Source organism: Pan paniscus, chromosome 17 (assembly GCF_029289425.2).
Source record: "Pan paniscus chromosome 17, NHGRI_mPanPan1-v2.0_pri, whole genome shotgun sequence".
NCBI lineage: Eukaryota > Metazoa > Chordata > Mammalia > Primates > Hominidae > Pan > Pan paniscus.
The window spans coordinates 72,438,373-72,462,026 of NC_073266.2; the positions used below are offsets into that span (position 1 = coordinate 72,438,373).

Sequence of the window (23,654 nt, forward strand, 5' to 3'; positions counted from 1 at the left end):
GAGATGCAAAGACACGTCTTACATGGAGGCAGGCAACAAAGAATGAGAACCAAGCGAAAGGGGTTTCCCCTTAAAAAACCATTAGATCTCATGAGACTTATTCACTACCGTGGGAACAGTACAGGGGAAACTATCCCCAGGATTCAAAGATCTCCCACAGGGTCCCTCCCACAACACGTGGGAATTATGGGAGCTACAATTCAAGATGAGGTTTGGGTGAGGACACAGCCAAACCATATCACCCAAATACCCAGATAAGCAGATATTGATGGGCAGACATGTGCTGCAAAATTAAGCAGACTCAAATGCAGGTTCTGCCTTGCCGAATGATTTTAAACAGGCTGCTTAACTTCTCAGATCCTCAGTTTTGTCACTTGCAAAATGTAGTCAACATTAGCTCTCCTGGAGCAGCTTTCAGGATTAAAGAAAACAAAATATGTAGCATGACTAAACAGAGACAAACGATTTTAGCATGAATGAGAAAGTGATGCTGTTTTTATGGTTTCAAAAATTGCTGGGTTTAAAAGGTTGTTCAAGCTCTGATGATCATTTTTCATAAACTGAATCAGTTCCTCCTGTTATTTTAGGAATTCCAAAATGGGCAGTGACCTTAAATTTGCAGTGCAAGACAGTGTACCCCTGCACATTTTATTCTAGCTTAAAAGCTTTATAATAAGCCATTCACTAGGAATAGGATAGAAATTTATTTACTATGAGGCTGAGTGAAGTGGTTCACACTTGTAATTCCAGCACTTTGGGAGGCCAAGGCAGGAGGATCACTTGAGCCCAGGAGTTTGAAACCAGGCCTGGCAACACGGTGAAACTCTGTCTCTACAATTTTTGTTTGTTTGTTATAAATTAGCCAGATATGGTGGTGTGCGCCTGTATTCCCAGCTACACAGAAGGCTGAGGTAGGAGGATTGCTTGAGCCTGGGAGGTTGAGGCTGCAGTGAGCCATGATCACGCCACAGCACTTCAGCCTGGGCAACAGAGTAAGACCCTGTCCCTAAAAAACAAATAACAAAATAAAAATAAAATAAAATAAAAAACTGAATCACTATGGCTCAAAGTCACTATATTTAGGTATTTGGATACCTGGTCCAACATGTGCTCAGGGATGCCCTCCCTAATCCCTGTTACTCTGCGACTCCCCACACTCTTCCATTCTTCCTCGGAGAACTTGGCACTTCCTAAGCAAGCTGTGTACTTGCTTGTTTATTTGTTTGTTGTCTGTTTCCTCAAAGTATAAGTAAGATGAAATCAGGGACAATCTGTCACATTCATGGCCACATACCCAGCACTTAGAACATTTCCTGACACATCATAAACACACAAAAATATCTGTTGAATAAATAAATTAATATGGCTTGGACTTTTTAAAGCTCAAATGGGCATAGTAACATCCACTGCTGTGAAGGAAAGATTTATCTATTGAAGAAAATAAATGTTGAGAACATAAAGTCACTCATCAGATACTGTTATTATTTGAAGCCTTTTTTTATACAAGTGTTAGAAAACACTGGCTTGAGTCTGGGCACAATGGCTCACACCTATAATCCCAGCACTTTGGGAGGCTGAGACAGGAGGATCACCTGAGGTCAGGAGTTCGAGACCAGCCTGGCCAACATGGTGAAACCTTGTCTCTACTAAAAATACAAAAATTAGTCAGGCGTGGCGGTGGGCACTTGTAATCCCATCTATTTGGGAGTGTGAGGTAGGAGAATTGCTTGAACCCGGGAGGCCAAGGCCGCAGTGAGCCGAGATCACGAGATCATGCCACTGCACTCCAGCCTGGGTGACAAAGTGAGACTCCATCTCAAAAAAAGAAAAAAGAAAACACTGGCTTGGGTTGAGCTACATAAAGAGACTCTAAGACAACACTGGGAGGTTCTGTCACATTACTGTAGAGAGTCTGCCACAAACCAAGAAGTTTCCATGAGAGGAGAGGTACATACGTCTATTTCTGTGGCATAATTGCTGAATAGTCAGTAATTATTTGCTGAATTTTGGAATATACAAACGGAGTACAATGGAAACAAATACATCTTCCTTGTCTAACTGTTTAACCAACAGGCCAGCTGAATAATGTACAGTGTCCGGGTTAAGTTGTCAGTTTATTTAGGAAGATAAACTCCTCATTGGAAACAATATAAATAAATAGGCACAACTAAAGAACACAAAATTGAATTAGAAGCAGTAGTACCACTGACACATTGACTTTGTGATAAGAATGGGCACTTAATTAGATATGAGCAGAGCCCAGAACCATATGAAATGAAAGATCTGAGAATGATGCCAACTCTAAAACAACCTCTCTAATTAAAACATATTACAGATGTACATTAATTAAAGCAGTAAGCTATTGGAGCCACAATAGGCTGATTCGCTGTTGGAAGAGCTTCAGTAAGAATTTAGTCCAGAAGAAAGAGGCATTTCAAATTCACTCACTAGGCAGTAAGTTCCAGGAAGCAGGACTCATGTCTATTTTGTTCAACATTGTTTTCTAGAATTTAGTGCCTATACTGTAGTAGCCACTCAATAATTAAGTGTAGAAGTAATTACATAATTAGTGATGTGGAAAAATGAATGAAAGTTTAAAAATGAGAATACAATAGGCACAGTGCAGTGCCATATATATTCTATAGTTAGTATGTACACACAGGTATATAACAGGCACATAGATTCCCACAAAACATAGATATACCCAGCTATGCTGATTTGGTATCCAGGGACGGTACTTTTATCAGCGATTTTCTTGTTCTATTTGCTTATCCATATGTCCCAACTTATATGGAATGAATGAATGTTAGTTACGTAAAAAATGTAAGAAATAGGCCAGGCATGGTGGCTCATGTCTGTAATCCTAGCACCTTAGGAGGCCAAGGTGGGCAGATCGCTTGAGGTCAGGAGTTTGAGACCAGCCTGGCCAACATGGTGAAACCCCGTCTCTACTAAAAATACTAAAATCAGCCGGATGACATGGTGTGCACCTGTAATCCCAGGTACTCGGGAGGCTGAGGCAGGAGAGTCACTTGAACCCAGGAGGCAGAGGTTGCAGTGAGCCGAGATCATGCCACTGCGCTCCAGCCTAGGCGACAGAGTGAGACCCTGTCTCAAATATATATATATATGAAATACATAATATGTTGCTACATATAATAATATAAGAAAAAATATTTTATCAAGTAACATTTGCCAAAAAGCCACTAAGAAAGGCTGTGAAGAAATGTCTTTAGAGAACATTTCATACAAGGGGGCTCCACTGTGACATGAATCACATAATCTGAAGGTCCCCTGAAATAAATTAGCCAGCTATTACTGGGCACTTGAGTGAACACTAGTTTTGAGCCAATTATTCCACAATCAAGGCATTTTTAGCTGCACAGAGCTGAGAGCAGTGTGTTAATCAGTCCCATACAGCCTGAAGAGGGCGAGAGTCTAAAGAGAGTGCGAGTTCAATGAGGCCTATCCTCAAAACCAAAAGAGAACAGTTGTCTGCTGGGAAGGTAGAAATGGAAAATGAGGCCACAAAAATTAACACGTAAAAAACTATTATTATGATTTTTTATCTTCTGTTTGGGGAAAGCAGAAAGAACATGATAGTGGAGGGAATAATTCCAAAAGAGGATAAGGCCTCCAGTGGGAAGTCAGAACATCTCCACAGTCCACAGGCCTGGGCAACATTAATGCTGGCAGGTGACAATTGGCAGAAAATCAAAATACTGAGGGATGGAGTAGAACAGGTGAACAGCTCCAGGCAGTGGGTGATGCGCCATTTGACAGAGACAGAAGCAGAGACACGGCAAGAAATGGAATGAGGTGGAGGTGCTGTAGGGTCTTCAGAGGAGCTCCAACCTTGGCAGGGGCTTCACTGCACTTCCTGCAAGGCAGGGGCATCGCCAGCAGAGGACAGCAGCTGAGTGCTAGCAAGGGGGTTGATATGGTTTGGCTCTGTGTCCTCACCCAAATCTCACCTTGAATTGTAATAATCCTCACCTGTCAAGGGCAGGGCCAGGTGGAGTTAATTGAATCATGGTGGCAATTTCTCCCACATGGTTCTCATGATAGTGAGTGATTTCTCACAAGATCTGATGGTTTTATAAGCATCTGGCATTTCCCCTACTGACACTTCTCTTGCCTGCTGCTATGCAAGCTATGGCTTCCACCTTCTGCCATGCCATGATTGTGAGGCCTCCCCAGCCATGTGGAACTGTAAGTGCACTAAACTTCTTTTTCTTTATAAGTTACCCAGTCTTGGGTACGTCTTTATTAGCAGTGTGAGAACAGACTAACAGAGGGGTCCTGAGGAAAGGGGAAGTGAATGGGAGAGAAGAAAAGCATGTCTTATCCCAGGACATTAGATTGTATTGTGCTCAGTTTTAAAACACTGAAAAGCAAGACAATTATAACAGGCTTCTAGAAGTGGGTAAGCCTGGAGGCAAAGCTGGGAGGCCAGGATGGATGTGAATGAAGAAAGGAGGAAAGAGGACATCCCAAGCCAGGAAAGGATCATGCATGGGAACCAAGGCAGGAGACAGGAAGCCTGGCCATCTGACTAGAGTGAAATTTACACAAGAGTAGATTTGAGCAAGCCTCTGATTCAAGCCCATATCGAGAGAAGTTATCATCTGCCTCTCCATTACAGCAAGTATTCTGGAAAATCCAAATGAACTTTTAATAATAATTTAATAATATTTATTTAATATGTAACAAAAATGCGAATAATTTAATAAACATACAATCTTTTAAACACTTCATAATTTAACAATTGTTAAATTGTCAGTCCTTTTTTCCATAGTGCTAATTTCTTATGCATAGAATATGCACAGACACACTCACAAAATGACACTTGGATACACACAGAGACACACGCACATACACTTAGACATAGACAGACCCAGCACACACAGTCACACAGACACTCACATGCCCGCTCCCAAACAGACATATTCGTAGTGTTATACAGGCATACAATGCATGCTTTCATACACAGGCTCACTGATACTGATACCCTCGCGTGCACAGACACACACACACACACACACACACACACACTCACACCCTCACAACAAAATGTAAGACAGGTTCCCTCCTTACCTGGGCTTCAAGTATTTTAACCTTTTCTCTGAGATTTTCAATTCTTTTGTCTTGTTCTTTTAAATTATTTTTTAATCCTTCCATCTAAGAATTAGAAAACACAATAGGAAAAACCTTGTCAGACCACAGGAAATAGTTACTTAAGTCAGAAATTGTACGGATTTCTGAGGTCAAAAGATGTTCATCAAATTAAAAAAAATTAAACCCCAAAGCATTAGCAGACTCAGCAGGCAACAGAAAATAGCAGGCCAAACTGACACCTGGGGCTGAGAGCCCTCAGCTGGTGCCGTGATTCACTTTAATCTTTGGATAACCTGTTTAAACCAAGTTCAGCAGGAGTGCGTCCTGTGCAAGCAGCACTGGCCACCCGTCTGCATCTCAGCAACTTAATGTTTTCATCCTGCAGATGCAGCTGCTGGTGGACAGGATGCAAGACCACTGCCTGGTGTGCGGAGGGTCCCTGCGGTAGAGATTTGTCAAGCAGCAGCATAATAAGGTGAGCCTGCTTTGCCAAGAGGCAATGTGGAATTGGGAGGTGGGGTGATGAGATGCAAAGCAGTGTAAGAAGAGAGGGGACACAAGGATTCTAAGACCAACTTTGGCACCACTAGCTGTCATTAAACTGCTCTATAAAAAGAGGGTGTGTGATGCCCCCAAAGTCCCTCCTGGCTCTCAAATTCCACTACTCAGTTCTCTGGCCTTTTAGTGATGTCATAGCCAAGCAAGCACAAATGCTATATCTATGTGAGGAAGGCTCTGGAGTATTTGGGAGGACTTGTATTTGGCAGTAAAGTAACTGAATAGAAGTCTGATTTTAAATTTTAAAACAGACCCCCAAAACCAGATCAATGCATGTCTTGAAGTAGATTTTAAATACACACTCCGCCATCTAGCTGGCTGTTACCACAATCGCCTCGACTTTGCCACCTGTCAGGCTGCTCCCAGAGAAGAAGGGCCAGGCTACACCCCTATCCTAAATCATGTCCTAAATAAATTATGAGGTTATGAAAACAGATCATTTCATACTCAAGGAAGGGCTGAATCTCCTGATCTATGAAATTGTCTAAAGACCAGTGTACATTATTTGGCGCAGAAGACTTTTAGAAAATCACTGAAACATCTAAAAAACAGTTATACATAACTTTCCAAGCTATCTTCATCGAGAGCATTAAAGGTGTTGGTGTTACAAACAAGAGAGGGCATTGAAAACAGAGACATATTGCATGAGAAACAAAAAAGGATATGTCAGTAGGGAGAGAAATCTCGTTGCTTCAAAAGTCCAGTCAAGCCACTCGTATTTGGGCTCCACGCTGTAAACATACTGTCTACCAGATAAATACACTTGATTAATCTGACCTCCTGGATGACACTGCGCAGGTTCTGATGTTGGGAGTGAATCACAAACTGCAGATGAGAGATCTGCTCCTGGAGAATGGAAATCTCCCTCTGAAGATCCTGGCAACTGGGAATGCAAAGGGAAAAAGAGCAAGAGAAAATGATTGGCTCACACGTTCCATAGCTCGTCCTTACTGCTAGCCCTCCTACACACTCTACTGCTACTGGGGATCAGTTGGGTAAGACCCCAGGGCCCCATTATGCCACATAGGACACACTGAAGATAAATAGCTATGAAGCGGGCTCTAATTTGGTTGGATTTAACTTGAATGAGAATATCAATTCCCGTCAAAATCTCCATTCTGGCCATCTGTGACTCCTCTAGCAGGTAGTGGAATCAAGTTGTATTCAGTACGATAAAGCACTTATATGCTAAATTGCCTTGCCTGAGCACCCACAGACCTGGCACCCATCAAACTTCACAGACAATTGCATGGCAATAGCAGAGTCAGAACATGGGAGCAGAAATGGAGATTTTATCTATTAATATATTTATAAGAAACCAATTTCTCATGATTCGGGCTTAGTATATGTTGTGGATTGTCTGTGTTTGTCTTTTTTTATTTTTTATTTTTTGGATTCCTACTTTTGGTAATTCTACTATCATTCCATAGGGAAAGGGGGGGAAAAAAGGAGAAGAAAGGAAGAAATTTAATTCCAGCAAATATTTTTGAGTCCACATCCATCATTATGGAAAAAAAAGTCAATTTTGAATTTAGATTATTTATACTTTCCCAAAGCTTCATTCAGGTAACTGGAATTGGTTGTACTGTTTTGGCTGTTTCTCTTCTTGCTACTGTTATTAGAGTTATGAAGCCACATGCACTGTGGCAACACCACCAAGCTTAGAAGCATTGTGACCTCGGAGAAGTCACTTGGCCTTTGCTCTTATCCAATGTCATCCCAATTCTGTTTCTTTCTTTCTTTTTTTTTTTTTTTTTGTTGTTGTTGTTGGTTTGTTTTTTTTCAGACGGAGTCTTACTCTGTCGCCCAGGCTGGAGTGTAGTGAGGTGATCTTGGCTCACCGCAACCACCACTTCTGGGCTCAAGAAATTCTTGCAGCTGGGATTACAAGCATGCACCACCACATCTGGCTAATTTTTGTATTTTTAGTAGAGACGGAGTTTCACCATGTTGGCGAGGCTGATCTTGAGCTCCTGACCTCAGCTGATCCACCCACCTCAGCCTCTATGTGGATCACAAAGATAGCAGAAATTCATAAAATACTATATAGCATGTTCTAATTAGAAAAAAAAGAGTTATTAGTTTTCATTTTGTTTCATATAATGGACTAAAACATTGTTTCAGAGAAATGCACATCTAAACCACTATGAGATACCATCTCGCAGCAGTCATAATGGCTATTATTAAAAAGTAAAAAAATAACAGATGTTGGCAAGGATGCAGAGAAAAGGGAATGCTTATACACTGTTGGTGGGAATGTAAATTAGTTCAGCCACTTTGGAAAGCAGTTTGGACATTTCTTAAAAGGGTAAAAGTAGAACTACCATTCAACCCAACAATCCCATTACTGGGTATATACCCAAAGGAAAACCGATCATTCTACCAAAAAGACATGTGTACGCTTATGTCCATCACAGCAGTATTCATGACAGCAAAGACATAGAAACAACCTAGGTGCCTATCAACAGTGGATTCAATACAGAAAATGTGTTATATATACACCATGGAATACTATGCAGCCATAAAAAAGAATGAAATTGTGCCTTTTGCAGCAACGTGGATGCAACTGAAGGTCATCATCCTAAGTGAATTAAGGCATAAAAATAAAATCAAATACTGCACGATTCCACTTATAAGTGGGAGCTAAACACTGGGCAAACACAAACGTAAAGAAGGAAACAATAGACGCTGCGGACTATTAGAGGGGGAAAGAATGGAGGGGAAAGGGTTAAAAAACTACCTACTGAGTGCTATGCTGGCTACCTAGGTGACAGATTCAATAGTAGCCCAAACCTCAGCATCAGGCAATATACCCACGTAACAAACCTGCACATGTACTCCCACAGGTAAAATAAAAGTTGAAATTAAAACAAAAAATCAGAAGATTTATTTTAATTGGTCCAATAGAGTCCTGGAAAGAAAACAAAAGAAGTTTACAATTTACAATTACAAAAGAAATTATTGTAATCTTCCAGGACTCTAGAAAGAGACAGGAGGGGAAGATAGGAGAATGTTTGGGAGTACAGCCGCAAGAAATCTACAGGGAACAGGATGCCTACAACATTGGTGAGGGGAGTGAAGCAAATGAGGGGCCTGGGAGAAGGATGCAGAGAACAGAAAGAGAAGGTACAAAATGACGGGGGAACAAGAACATGCGTCAAGTGTGCTGCTCTGTTTTAGATGATAATCGGAAACACGTCTGATTATCACACCTACACAACTAAATCTCACTGTAAAAGTCCATTTCCCTCCTCTTGATTAACACTACAAGCAACTATGAAACTAAGAAAAGCTATGAAAGAAATGTAAACGGTCAATGCAGGCTGAAGGAAGATCACTAACTAGTTCAGCTGTGCCAATATTTTATCTGCTTTTTATAACATGATCATTTAAAGGACCCCATACCTGGCAGAAAGCCTCACTTTGATCTTTTTCTCTTAGAGAGGGGCAGTGGGGAATCCGAACCAAGTAAATAAACAAGCAGTCCCTTTGTTTTTTTTTCCATGGTCCACGGCAGGAAGTGTTTGAAAAGAAATAAGCTGGATGCCTGATTCAGATGAAAACGCTTTGTGCCCATGTAGTTTGAACTGACAATAGCAGCAATACTGAGCCCTCAGTATTTCCAAAATTCAAGTTCAGAGAATGGCTGCATCAGCACACCAGCCTGTATTCACATTAGATTTCAGTTGTCCCTAGACTTGAGGTTCAGAGGCTTCTTGAGGCACGGGAGACTGAGGAAATTTCAGGACCCCCAGCGGGTAAGGTGCCACACCCTAAGGATGTTGCGGGGAGATGGAAGAGCCTTCCAAGGTGAGACCAGGCTTTGGATGTTGGCAAACATTCTGAACAAACAGTGAGAAGGCTTACCGCCCACAGAGAATCTTCAGGGGCAGGATGTCTTCAGAAGTCCAGGGAGATTGGGAGCGTTCGAGGGGCAGGACTGAGAAATCTGCAGATGTTGCTCAGAACCCTTGGAGGGTAGAATTGCTGCGAACATGCAGAGGATGGGGTAACTGAGGAGCCTCAGAAGAAAACCTCAGTTACTAGGAAAAGATGACTGGAGGATATAAAGATCAAAACAGGCCAGGCATGGTGGCTCACGTCTGTAATTCAAGCAATCTGGGAGGCCAAGGCGGGTAGATCACTTGAAACCAGGAGTTCAAGACCAGCCTGGCCAACATGGCAAAATCCATCTCTATTAAAAATGCAAAAATTATGCCGGGTGCGGTGCCTCACACCTGTAATCCCAGCACTATGGGAGGCCAAGGTGAGTGGATCACTTGAGGTCAGGAGTTCGAGATCAGCCTGGCCAACATAGTGAGACCCTGTCACTACTAAAAATACAAAAATTAGCCGGGCATGGTGGCATGCGCCTGTAATCCCAGCTACTTGGGAGACTGAGGTACAAGAATCGCTTGAACCCAGGAGGTGGAGGTTGCAGTGAGGCGAGATCGTGCCACTGCAATCCAGCCTGGGTGACAGACCAAGACTCTGTCTCAAAAAAAAAAAAAAAAAAGATCAAAACACAGAGGGCAAACAGAAATTGGGTCCATAGCTGGTGCTAAAATTCAAAATTGCTCCAGCAAGGAAAGTAAAAGAAGAAAAGATAAAAATAACAGAAAGAGCAGCTATGACCCACTTAATGGTCAGACTCAGGACTTTCCCAGGAAGTAATGAGAAAGAGCTTAAGATGCCTTGCAGAGGCAAGCTGGCTTTGAATATGCACGAAATATAAAAATACTGTAAGCTGTTAAAGGTGAGTAAGGTGAGAATTTAAAATGGTTCTCTTTGTGTCCCATGACCCAGAACCTTGGAAACAATGGGAAAAAAAGATGGCTTTAGGCATGGAGAACAGAGGTTGTTATTTTTCTATCAAAAATCCCAAGCTCAGAAAAATTTCCCATGTACTCCTTGAAGGTATTACCATAGCGTTCACTGTAAGTAAAAAAAAAAAAAAAAAAAAAAAAAATTGAAATTGGCCTCAAAATAGAAGAAAACTATTTCTAGAAGCACTCTTGAAAACACATGGCCTTGGGGCTTCACTTGTCTCCATTAGTACACTAAAACAGTGACTAAAGGCCATTGCAGAAAATCTCTATTAGGACTGTCCAATAAATATGAAGCCTAGTCATCCATTTAAGACCTTTAAATGTAAAAATATATCTAAGTAAGCTGCCACTTGATCTTCTTTTGAGCTTTGTTATTTATCTTTCTGTTAAAGCACTCAGTTTTTTTTTTTTTTTTAAACAAAGTTTCACTCTGTCACCCAGCCTGAAGTGCAGTGGTGCAATCTCAGCTCACTGCAACCTCCGGCTCCTGGGTATAAGTGATTCTCCTGCCTTAGCCTCTTGAGTAGCTGGGAATTACAGGCGCCCACCACTATGCCCGGCTAATTTTTCTATTTTTAGTGGAGACGGGGTTTCACCATGTTGGCCAGGCTGACCTCAAGTGATCTGCCCACCTCAGCCTCCCAAAGTGCTGGGATTATAGGCGTCAACCACTGCACCTAGCCCAATCTTATTAAAGAGGTACACAAGCAAAACTGGAGGAAGAAAACATAAGGAAGGGTCAAGCCTAAAAAAAGGAGGCAAATGTCTGTATCTGGGATTCGTGCTCTGCCTTCCAATGTCTCAACATAATTTTTGACCATGTTTTCCTCTACAATGCAACTGAATAAAAATATAAAGCAAATGTTGAAATTAAAGCAGAATTGAAAAGCTTTGGCTTCTAAGAAAATGTAGAATACATGCTTTTCCCCATTCTTCCCGCTAAATACAACTAAAAGCCCTGGATATTGTATATGAAAAAAAAAACACAAGAAGACTCTGAACAGTGGAGAGAAGAAGGCAGACTGGCTCTGGAAACTGGGATCCAAGAAATGACACAATGGTGAATCCTCTGGGGTTTCTTTTTATCTCACATGTCCCAGACTTGGAGCTGGAAAAAACCAGCAGCCTGGAATGCCAATGGGGGCAAGGAAAAAAAGCCCCAAGAAAAAGAGAAGAGAATCTCTGCCCTACCCTTTTGAGGGAGGGAATTGAGGATTCTCTCTCAATTCATCACTAAAGGAGGGGGAAGAGACAACTATTTCTGGTTCACTTCCTGTTAGATTCCTTAGCATTCAAGAAAGGAAGTCAATCCTATCTTTAACTGCAGAAATGTGAAAAGAAATTACTTTGCCTCTAATTAGCAACATGGGATGATCATAGAAGAAGCACTTGACAAGAAGCCCACCCTCAATTTCTCTACTCCCCAATGTCTCCCAAAGGGTTGGTGAAAAGAAACTGAGTTCATGGAGAACTTCTCTCCCTCCATTCCTCACAATACTTGACAATCTATCTTTGGGTCAACTTATACCATAGAGGGTAGCATTATTGGACTTTCTCACAGTGCCCTCTGTTCCCCCCTGTTCCAATGGCTTTTATTGAATTGTGTTGGCATCATGCTATTCTGTTTAGATGATGTTCTGAGGTAAGCCTTTGTGTTTATTACAAGGGGTAAGCTGAAAACATTATTCAGGGTTCTTTTTATGACCATGCCCTGGGCAATTTTCTTTCTGGCTTTATAGATAGATAAGAAATAACTGAATGATCGCAAACACCTGATTGGTTTTAATCATGTGGAATTGTGACTCAGAAAACTAATCATCATTTCCTGTTTGGGTTGGCTGCTGGAAAATTTGAAACTGAGTCAGTGATCCCCTGTGAGCAAGTCTGTAGCATCCATGGGCCTAATTTTGTAAATGTAACCTTATGGTATACCTATTCTTATATCTCCTTGTCCTCATCATCTAATTTTTTTTCTAATTTAAGTAATCATATTATATTTTACATAGTTTTTATAAATAACCTTAGATTTTCTTAAAAATTTCACAAAGGGCATGAATAGCCTGAGCATGGCCATATTTACACAACTCAAGAATATAACATGTTTAAATCTTTATAAAGTACATTTATTACCAAGGATTCATGTAGTAAGATGTTGATGAGAATGAAAATTCCAGAAGAAGCCAAAAGAGCTAGGTGCTGAGACAAAGGAAGTAAAAGTAGCAACGAAAGCCATGTTGCAGGCTCTAAGAGGCTACTTCTGGGTACACTACAGATTATAGAGGCATTGGAAATATGAATAGCCCTACATAGAAATCCCACAGGATACAGAAGATAGTGAGATTAGTGGCATCGTAGAGCTTCTCTGAAGCTATAAAAGAATCTTACTACCATCTGTGGGGACTCATATTGCCTTCTGTTTAGGATCCAATGTTTCTCTGGACTTCCATGAGTGTAAACATCACTGACTATGGGCCCCCAGTGGAATAAAGGATAACTAGGGACCACAACCACAAGAAGAGAAGAGGTCAGATCCTTACCATTCCCAGGCCAGACTAAGGGAAAGAATCAGCTTGGATGTAGGTGTAGCCCTGTTTGCATTTCAACAAAATTCATGAATGTGTCTTACTATTTTCTATAAAATTCTTCTTTATTATTATTTTCATTGGTGGTACCAAAGGGGTGCCTTGAGAGAACACTCCCACCCCAAACTACTGCAGATAAATGTACAATTTAAGTGGCAACCATATGCTTTGACATGCAACCTCAGCTTCAAGGTCTTTCCTCCTCTAAGGAGTTTCCATTCCTAAGCAGCATCTATGTAAATACGGAGGGGCCAACACTGTTTATTTTTACAGCTCCCTGTATTAGTCTGTTCTCATGCTGCTATGAAACCATACCTGAGACTGGGTAATTTATAAAGGAAAGAGGTTTAGTTGATTCACAGTTCTGCAGGGCTGGGGAAGCCTCAGGAAACTTACAGTCATGTTGGAAGGGCAAGTAAACATGTCCTTCTTCACATGGCGGGCCAAAACCATGCAGCAAGGAGAAGTGCAAAGCAAAAGGAGGAAAAGCCCCTTATAAAACCATCAGAACTTGTGAGAACTCACGAGAACAGCAGCATTGGGCTAACCGCCCCCATGGTTCAATTACCTCCCACCAGGTTTCTCCCATGACATGTAGGGATTATGGGAACTACAATTCAAGATTCTCATATTTTCGGGTGGGGACACAGCCAAGCCATATCAATCCCAAATATGTTTCCCCAAAAGATAACTCTTAAAAAGGCCTGCATATTTGTTCGTGATGTGGCAGGGCAGATGGAAAAGTTGGAAAATGGCTTTTTGCTAGTCGTTACTCAGAGGAATGAAGAACCCAGTTTAAGAGATCTTCAGAGGTTTCCAGAAATAAAAGAAAGATGGTCAAAATCTTGTATAGCAGAATGAGCTAATGCTTTGCTATGTATGAGAATGTAGGAGCAAAAACTCCAAGCTCTATAATTTCTGAGAGATTGAGCAATCTTGGACAACTCAATTAGAACTTCAGCTCTTTCCCAGAAAGGTGAATGAAAGGAATAAAATAAAGAAGTTACCTGAGGTTATTCTGAAAACTGCAAAGCATTTTACCTGTGTCAATTACCAGTAATGGTAATAGAAATATGGAGTCAACCTTATTTTTAAGAAGACAAATCTTTTTGACTTTTCTGTCTCTTTTTTATGACCCTATCTATCTAATCTTAACCTAACAGAAACCCTCTTTTTTGTAGTAGCTTAATCAAGTCTCTGTTATTTCAACCAAAAGAGTCTGAGTCATACTGATTTCATTTTCTTGTTACTTCACAAACTGAATGCCTCTACATAAAGCTCAGACAAAGTAATAAGTCATCATAAATATGTATGATACCTACAATCTGTAAAAATTGCATAAGCCTGGATGTTGGAAAAACCTTTCTAGAAACACCAAACATCCATTTTTCCCAAGAAATTTCTAAAACTTCCTTAGGAGCTTTTAAAGAATTCTTTATAACAACTGCTTATATAGAATAGAAGAGAAAGAATAGATCAGGTTGGTTTTTAAAACAGCTATATTGTTGGCTCAAAGACAGACAATAGCCCTATCACCAATTTTTTTTTAAAACACATTTTTTAAAGGAAAAAAAATCAAGCTTGGAAGGCCTGAACTTTTAATGGAAGATGCGTACAAATCAGTAGTTCTGCTACCTGGAAAAGCTCTGCCTATTTAAGAAAAAATATTAACTGAAGATGTACTTAGAATTAAGTTATGAATATCCATATGTAATTCCAAGATCTAAGGATACTTTCTACAGTATTTCCTTCAATCTCTACAGAAATGTGCAGTGTTATAAAACTATCTTAGAAGTCCACTCTCTTGGGCTATATGTTTGTTACAGGGAAGAAGATAGGAAAATTAATAACGTATTGGTATCCTAGTATGTTTCAAATGTGTGTGTGTAATTGCCAGGATCAGCCCATTTCTGGGCTTTGGCATATGTGGTCCAAAATGCAGGAATACAAGCCAGGCAGAAGGTACAACATATGAGGACAGGTGGGAAGAAAGATAAAAAAGGAAAGGAAGCAGCAGGGAGCCTGTAGGGGGGAAATCGAAAGACTGAGAAAGAGGGATGTCTGAGCACACATCATTGAATAAATGACAACAATTCTGTCCATAATGGTGCCTGATACCCTAGTGAACAACAGTTCTAGGATGACAAACTAAGATCTTGAAATCTATTTGACTTTGAACAATATTATATAATTATATCGGAACATACAATGACTCTGTTGGACTTAGAATTTTTTAAAAATAAAGAAAAATCTCATAAAATGTCTTATGATATGATTTATTACATGATAATACAGAGACTTTTTCTAATAGTGGCTGAGTAGCACAGCGATTATGGTGATATCCACAAACCCATCCCCAGCATACTGAGGACTGTGACTGCTTGTGAACTTTGAGTATTTATAAGTAAGTCCAAAGGACTAAGGATATTGTCCATAGCATTTCCTTCACCTTACAGAATTAAGGAGTATCAGGAAACTATCTTAGAATTCTGCTTGTGGGCTGGCCAGTGTAATGTCTGCTGTAGAAGTGACTCATTAATAAAGACAGAAGCATCAGGGAATAAAGACCTCTCAAGCGTCCTCCTTAGCACAAATGGTAAACCAGGAGGTGCCAGGCTCACTCACTCATTCACTCTTTAGAAGGACTAACCTTCCTGCAGGGTTCCCTGCACCCCCAGTGAACTCTGCCCCCGGCTCCCAACTGCCCTGTGATTCCTCTGAGTTTGAGGAAGGGGAGGCACATAACTACATGACTGTTAATCCCAAGAATTCAACCTTCCTCCTGCACTGTCAGTCATCCTATTTCTTTGGGGGACAGAAGGTCTTCTGTTCCCTGGCTGGCATACCAGTGGACAGGAAAGAAATCAGGAACTGCCTTTACTTAACAGGTAGCTTCACAAACCTTTTTCCATATGTAGCACTGGATTTGAGTTGCAGTAGCTTGTTTTCCAAAGACAGTTTTCTTTCTAGTAGTGTTCTCTTTTCCTAGGAGAAAATAAGATACAAATTTTGCTAAACTGCATGTGTATGTTTGGTAAGGCCTTCCTCTTGTCATACTATAACTATGGCTTGAGCTAAAGAGTTAATTTCACACGTGCTGTTACTCCTCATCTTCAAGGAAACCTGGCCAAGTATTCTCCTGTGTGCTTTGCACATAGTTCAACTATAGGCCAAAAATAGTTGTCTTCACTTTCTCACCTGCCTGGAGGACTTCTTCTGCTCCTCCTCCAGGGCATTGCCCATAGCCTGTTCAGCTCAACCTCTCCCACTAACCTCTCCCCACCCTACCACATGTAAACATCCTGCCCATCTCTCGCTAGACCCTGGCTCTCCCACCCTTACACCTGTTTCGCCTACATTAGACTGACTTGTTGGTATCCAAGGACACTAGATACCTCTACATACTACTTGGCATCTGTCAGAAGGTAGTAAAGCAATAAACATGTTTTTGATGAAGGATCAAGGCCACAAAGGATACAACTGCTTTCCAATTAGGATACAGGAGAAACTGAGATTGCAATTTTATGATGCTGGGAAAGAATATCTTTTAAAAAGATGCCTTAATTTGATTATTAAGCCAAAGCTTTTCCATCCAAAAGGAAAACAGACAAGACCATGAAAAACGAAGCTGAGATGACTGTGTTCATTTTATATTTGATGGCACTCGGCTGAAAAAAAGGAATTTGGTGCTTTGGCCTGATGGTTTAGGTTGCCAAGTTGGAAAGAATCAAGGGAGATTGAAAAAAGGCAGGAATTGGTATTGGCAACATGGATGGAATTGACTGGAAGAGGCGTGCCAAAACCATAATGCTGTTTAAAATTACTTCCTGCTGCAGCATCTGAGTGAGTGGTACACAGCAAGGCAGTGCTGTATAGAAGAAACATCACAAAGACTGTACATAGGGACTTACCTGGTTTCTAAATTTTGGCCGAGGTTTTAAACTCTCTGGGCCTTACCAATGTTAAGAAAAACTAACCCAAACTTGGAAATAAAAACAATATACAGCATGCAGTTTTAATGTCATATTGGGTCATCATTTAATCATCTGACCCAAGATTTATTTAATTCTCTCAGAGAATTTCCCTGTGTTCGCTTTTATTATTTATTATTTCATTAGAGCCCTGAGTCTGTGAAGTTGCATGTAAATTTGTAGATTTCTGTCCGGTAGAAGGCATAATCCCAAAGGTTATGATTTAATTGCCTTAAAGAATATTAACCATTTAAAATTTAATCTAGTACTCCTATACTATTTTTCACTTTTTCTCCAAAATGCCTATAAATAGCTAGTTTCTGAAAATATTTTATTTAAACCAGCTTTCTCATCTTACTGTTTCTCTCATTAATTAATGAGTTAGTTACAACATTTGACTTGTATTCATTCTATATTCATTTGACTTATATTTGTATCTTCTGAGCATTCCTAAAATGGGGATAATATTACCTATATTGAAATGCTGGGATAATAGAGATAATATATGTAAAAGGCATACAGGCTTCCTGGCACATATTTGGACCTCAATATATAATAATTTGAAGGCACTAATTACTTCAAATCTTATGTGTTCTGTTATGTTTTAAAATTAGCTTTTTCAAATTTTTCTTATAATATTCTTGCCAGATAGAAATTGTCCTGGAGTTTCCCTAGCTGTGTTCAAATTATTTCTGAAGGATCACAGTTACTCACTCCCTTCCTTCCTTCCTTCCTTCCCTTCCCTTCCCCTTCCTTCCTTCCTTCCTTCCTTCCTTCCTTCCTTCCTTCCTTCCTTCCTTCCTTCCCTCCCTCCCTCCTTCCTTCCTTCCTTCCCTCCCTCTCTCTCTCTCTCTCTCTTTCCTTCTTTTTTATACAGAGTTTTGCTCTTGTTGCCCAGGCTGGAGTGCAATGGTGCGATCCTGGCTCACTGCAACCTCCGCCTCCCAGGTTCAAGCGATTCTCCTGCCTCAGCCTCCCGAGTAGCTGGGATTACAGGCATGTACCACCACGCCTGGCTAATTTTGTATTTTTAGTAGAGACGGGGTTTCTCCATGTTGGTCAGGCTGGTCTCGAACTCCTGACCTCAGGTGATCCACCCGCCTTGGCCTCCCAAAGCGCTGGGATTACAGGTGTAAGTCACTGCGCCCGGCCCACAGATACATCTTACAAGCGTATGATAAGGCTTGGATTGTCAAAAAAAACACACCACAGATAATGTATTTTGAATTTGTAGGGTGAGGGAAAATAGTGCCTAACAAATGTTAAATAGACTTACTCTTGGTTAATGGATTTTCATAAACAGGGGTCAAGGGGACCAGACAACCGGACAAGTAAATGCTCTCCCTTGGCCAGGCTCTGCCATCTAGCTTGGGTTCTTTTTGCCTCCTCTTTGACAATACAGAAAATCTCACCATACCAGATAGCGCTTCTCAGGCAATGTCTTCAGGAAAGGGAAAGGGAGTTCACAGCACCACACAGTGGGCAACCCCGCTATTCCCAGAGCCATACCTCCAGACAGCTCCAGGTTTCCCTCACCAGGCTGATCAGAGAGGGCACCAATTTCAATCATTGCCAAATGCTAACATCTAAATGTTTTGGAACCAAGTCTATCATTTTTGTCCAGCATTAGAGAAGACGGGGGCATAATGGAAAGGGTTGTGATCTAGAAAGTGGAGGATTGTGGAATAGTTTCTGGTTCATGCTGTCCTCATTTATAAAATGATCATGAGGAACTAGGTGGTCTCAAAAGTGCCTTTGAGCTCTAAAATTGCAATGGAGCTAAATCAATGACACTAGAAAACAAATATGATGTAACAGAATTGCACTGCTAGCAAACGGAACATATGCCATATTAAAATGCTCTTATTGGGCATTTTTGCTAGCTTATCACTGTGCTTATGGAATTCATTCTCACTGCATTCCTGATTAAAGTGGGACAGATGGTGAAGGTTTTAAGTAATATGTTCATTACCAGACCTCATACCACTAATGGCTATTTACTGGAGCGGTGGATTGTTCAAGTGAGTAGCAAGTAAATTTTTCTCCAGGGGGCACCTACGACCAGGCCAATATTTATCAACCTTTGTGAGGATGTTTGTTTTTAATTTTTACTTTCTTTTTGAACTTGTGTCTTTTTCCTATTAATACAAAAGGCCCAGTACACCCTCCCCTTACTCTGGCTTGCGCTCCCCACCTGAGACACCCTTCCTCACAGCCTGTCTTCTCAGTCTCTCTTTAAACCAAGAAGTTGCCAAACTTCATTCCTTATAGTTTTATTTATTTGCTTGTTTCACAAATATAAAATATTTTTAAACCAATTCGGTTTTTTTTTTTTGAGACAGAGTCCTGCTGTATCACCCAGGCTGAAGTGCAGTGGCGTCATCTCAGCTCACTGCAGCCTCCACCTCCCAGGTTCAAGTGATTCTCATGCCTCAGCCTCCAGAGTAGCTGGGACTACAAGCACATGCTACCATGCCCAGCTAATTTTTGTATTTTTTTTTTAGGAGAGACAGGGTTTCACCATATTGGCCAGGCTGGTCTTGAACTCCTGGCCTCAAGCGATCCTCCTGCCTCAGCCTCCCAAAATGCTGGAATTACAGGCGTGAGCCACCACACCTGGCCTAAATCATTTTTTATTTTAAATAAAACTGCACATTTCCCCTCCACATCATCCACACTTACCTCCACCCTCCAGAGATTCCAGTAGGCTTGCCCTCCAGAAAGTCACTGAACTATTCTGGAAGGTTGCTGCATGGCCTTACTAAGCCATGTGCATCCTGTCTGCTTCCTTTGTCCAAGATCTCCTGGAGACAGCCCACTGTTGCGAGTTATTATCAGGGCAGGAGATAGGCCATCACTTCCCAAGAATGTCCTGCCAGGATCTGAGCCACTGAACCTTATTCTGGGGCATGCTCCTCTGCCTTTGACTGGGCTTTCAGCCTCCCTAAAGGACTCATAGAGGAATTAAGAAAGGGAGATCTGGGAAGTTCCTTGAGCCTCACACAATCCAGATATACTACATTGTCATCTCCACAAAAAGAGACTGTCTGGTTCATTCACAAATATATATTCAGCCCCTAGTTCTATGCTACGCATGGTGGTGTTCAAATATTTGTTTAGTAAACAGTCAAGTAAATATACCCCAGAACTCTGAGATGAACTAACATCTAGTGCACATTTCTTGGGATTACTAGGAAATAGAAATTATCTTCCACTGTTCTTTCTTTTTTTTGACACGGAGTCTCGCTATGTCACCAGGCTGGAGTGCTGTGGTGCAATCTCGGTTCACTGCAACCTCCGCCTCCTGGGTTCAAGCAATTCTCCTGCCTCAGCCTCCCAAGTAGCTGGGACTAAAGGTGCGTGCCACCATGCCCAGCTAATTTTTGTATTTTTAGTAGAGACGGGGTTTCACCATGTTGGCCAGGATGGTCTCGATCTCTTGACCTCATGATCTGCCCACCTCGGCCTCCCAAAGTGCTGGGATTATAGGCATGAACCACCATGCCCGGCCTGTTCTTTTGTTAATTTGGGGGCAGTGACAGTTGCCACTAAACCTGACCCAATATTACTGGGTTTGAGATGGCGTGAGCTCTAGACTAAACTTAAATTTTAAGCTGGTTAATCAAGTTGTTTGGTTAAGCAATTTATTCGTTTCCCAGAATTGTCTTTCTTTCCTTAATGCAAACATTATTTGTACTATCTTAGTTTTGTTAAGCTATTTATTATAGGATCAAGTATTCTACCACTCCCAAGTATACAACCAAATATTACAGTTTTTCCAAAACAGCATAATTATAAATTGTCATGCCTGGATAAACTAATTGCTTAAGGAGATTCTAACCCAGTGATTCTGCTAAAGTATAACACTCAGTGACCTTCCACATAATACACATGCAGCTGAATATTATCTTAGAGCCACTTGATAATGGGCATATTTAATTTTTGTGATTTCCTCATAGGACCTTCACCAAGACTACAAATTCAACCAAATCACAATGTCATAAAACTTTAAATTCTTGGGAAACATTTTTAAACAAATCAAGTTTCCTTTGGTAAGAAACCTGAATATTGAAATGTGATGTTTTTGAAATGACATTTATAAAATGGCATAAACCCAGGCAGACTCATAAAATAAATTAAAGCTAAAAAGAATAGAGGCAAATACAATAAATATAAAAAATGTATTGGGCAATATTTACTAGTATCCAAAGGCTATATTTTTCTCTATCCCCAATTCAGTTTCAGAGATGCCAGTTTTCTCTTTGTTTTGCTATTAAAAAATATTCCTTGATTTGTCCAAATTCTAAATTCTATGGCATACATACACAAATTTATGTGTTCACCTTTTGTGTATATTTTGAGTGCCAGCTACTTAAATGAACATGGCATGAAACATTTTAAAATTTTTCTTCTATTATTGCTCGTCTCTAAATATGCCTTCTTAAAGTTCCAATTTCTATAGAATAGATTTTCTTAATGTGAACTGTATCTCTCCTAGTGCAGCCGTAGGGTTTTCCAACACAAAGTAGACTTGGGTGGCCAAAAATGGATACTGCACTGACTCTAATACATAAAAATGCTGTGATTACAGGGACCTGCTACATTATTACTCCTAATAGATGGACTTTGTGATCTTTTCCATTATTTGCATTCACAGCCTCACCTGGTTCCCCTAAGTCACATATTTCCTAGAAAGAGAAAGTGACAAGTGATGATATGACTACAGGATTTGCAGAAAGGTAAATCAATCACCACAGTATAGATCATATGAAATGTTTATGGGAAAAATTAATATTAAATACTTCCTAAGGCCAAGAATTGTAAAGAATACTTTCACATAATATTATCTTATTTAATTTAATATCCTATTTATTTTAGTATTGTTTTATTTCATTCTCATCCTAACGCTGTCAGTAAGAAAATCCTCTAATTCTCCAGGGGCATACCTTTTCCATTCTCTGTACAAGGTTCTCCAATTCTGTAATTTGACTGTGTTTTTCTTCAAGTTTTTCAGCAACTTGATTCAGATTTTCAACATGTTGTTTCAATTTCTGTTCTTTTTCAAGCTTGTTAACCTATGGTCAGAGAAACAGTTGTGTTGTGAAAACTCTGTTTTTCTTAAACCTATACACATATTACCTCTTTCTATAATTTTCTAATTAGCCAAAAAAATTCAGAATTCATACTTGTTTAGAATTACTCTTTTGATTTCAGTGTTTACTTCAAAATAACCCTGATAGACTACAACAACATTAAATAGAGAATTAATAATGTATAATATTCTTCCTAGAATGTTTCCATTTGTTACCATAAAGCATACTTCCTGAACAGGTATAAGAGAGAAAGATGCTAATTTAACAAAAGCAACATTTTTGACTTTTTCTCAACAATTATTATCCAGAACAAAAAAAACCTTACATGTTCAATTAAAACACGTTTTATTTTTAATTAGAAAGTGTCATAAAAGCAGAATAACTCCCCTCAGTGTGTCATGGTGCTACTTCATAGGCATAGAGCAGGGGTTGCTCTGAACCATCATAGGAGAGAAGACTCCATCTAGCCGGCAGTAAGCTACAGTGGGACTGTGTCGACTAACTTGTTACTCTTCTGCGTGTGTATTTAACAAAGCTTGACATTTCACAGGGAAAAATAAGTGTCTGGCTTCCCTTGTAAATACCAAGTGGGCCTCCAGTCAGGTCACTCCAGGCTGGTGCCGAGCCCACATTACAGGGATGCACGCTTCCCGTCCCCACAAGCGCCCCCATAGCATAGCACCCTCATCCGCTTCCCGCTTATGTTCTTCATCTGCACCCAGCACGCATGTGAGTTTGCAACCATCACTACCACAGCCTGATGCATGAAAGGGTGTCACCTAGGCAGTGAATTTCCTACTGTACTCCCCTGAGGACCTTCTTAGAGCCTGAGCTGACAGACACCTGGGTGCCCCAAACTATGATGAATGAACTTTCCTATTAGCTGTTTTATAGTTTTAATTTTGGCAAACACACACACACAGGCATACACACACTTTTTTGACTCCTCCAGTTCTAGAATATATTTTTCAGACAGATTTTATTGGTCCTAGTATATATACTTCAGATTTAAAAACAAATGAACAAAAAAGAATATGTTTGAGTGTCTGTACATGATTTTTATTTTTAAAATTTATACATATTTACATATTAAAATATAAAAGCATCTAAATTTATATATTTTAAAAAATATATAACTATATTATTTATATAGATAAATATATTTATTTATAGATATTATATATTTATTTATTATATTAGATATTATAATTATATAGATAAATATATAATTATTTATATAGATAAATATATATCTATATATTTGTTAAAAATATATAGTTATATATTTAAAAATATATAGTTATATATTTTTAAATAATATATAAAAATATAAATATATAAAATATATAACTTTATATATTATTTAAAAATATATAGATACATATTTTGTTTTCTGTTTTTTTAAATCCGAAGTATCTATCCTAAGACCAAAAAAATTTTGAAAGCATATGTCTAGCCCAACTCTTTCATTCTAGAGACAAGGACACCCAAATCCAGAGAGGA

The 23,654-nt window shown here is 39.9% G+C and overlaps 1 protein-coding gene across 3 annotated transcripts in view; it reads right to left on the reverse strand.

The window, feature by feature from the left end:
* CCDC68 (coiled-coil domain containing 68) overlaps positions 1–23,654 on the reverse strand; it is a 57,626-nt gene that overhangs the window by 11,610 nt on the left and 22,362 nt on the right. For all 3 annotated transcript variants that reach the window (XM_063597323.1, XM_034943762.3, XM_034943761.3), the window contains exons 7-10: positions 22,005–22,133; positions 15,990–16,072; positions 6,454–6,559; positions 5,098–5,181 (exon numbers count right to left, since the gene is read on the reverse strand). In XM_063597323.1, coding sequence (XP_063453393.1) covers positions 5,098–5,181; positions 6,454–6,559; positions 15,990–16,072; positions 22,005–22,133 — 402 coding nt within the window. The remainder of the gene's footprint in view (positions 1–5,097; positions 5,182–6,453; positions 6,560–15,989; positions 16,073–22,004; positions 22,134–23,654) is intronic.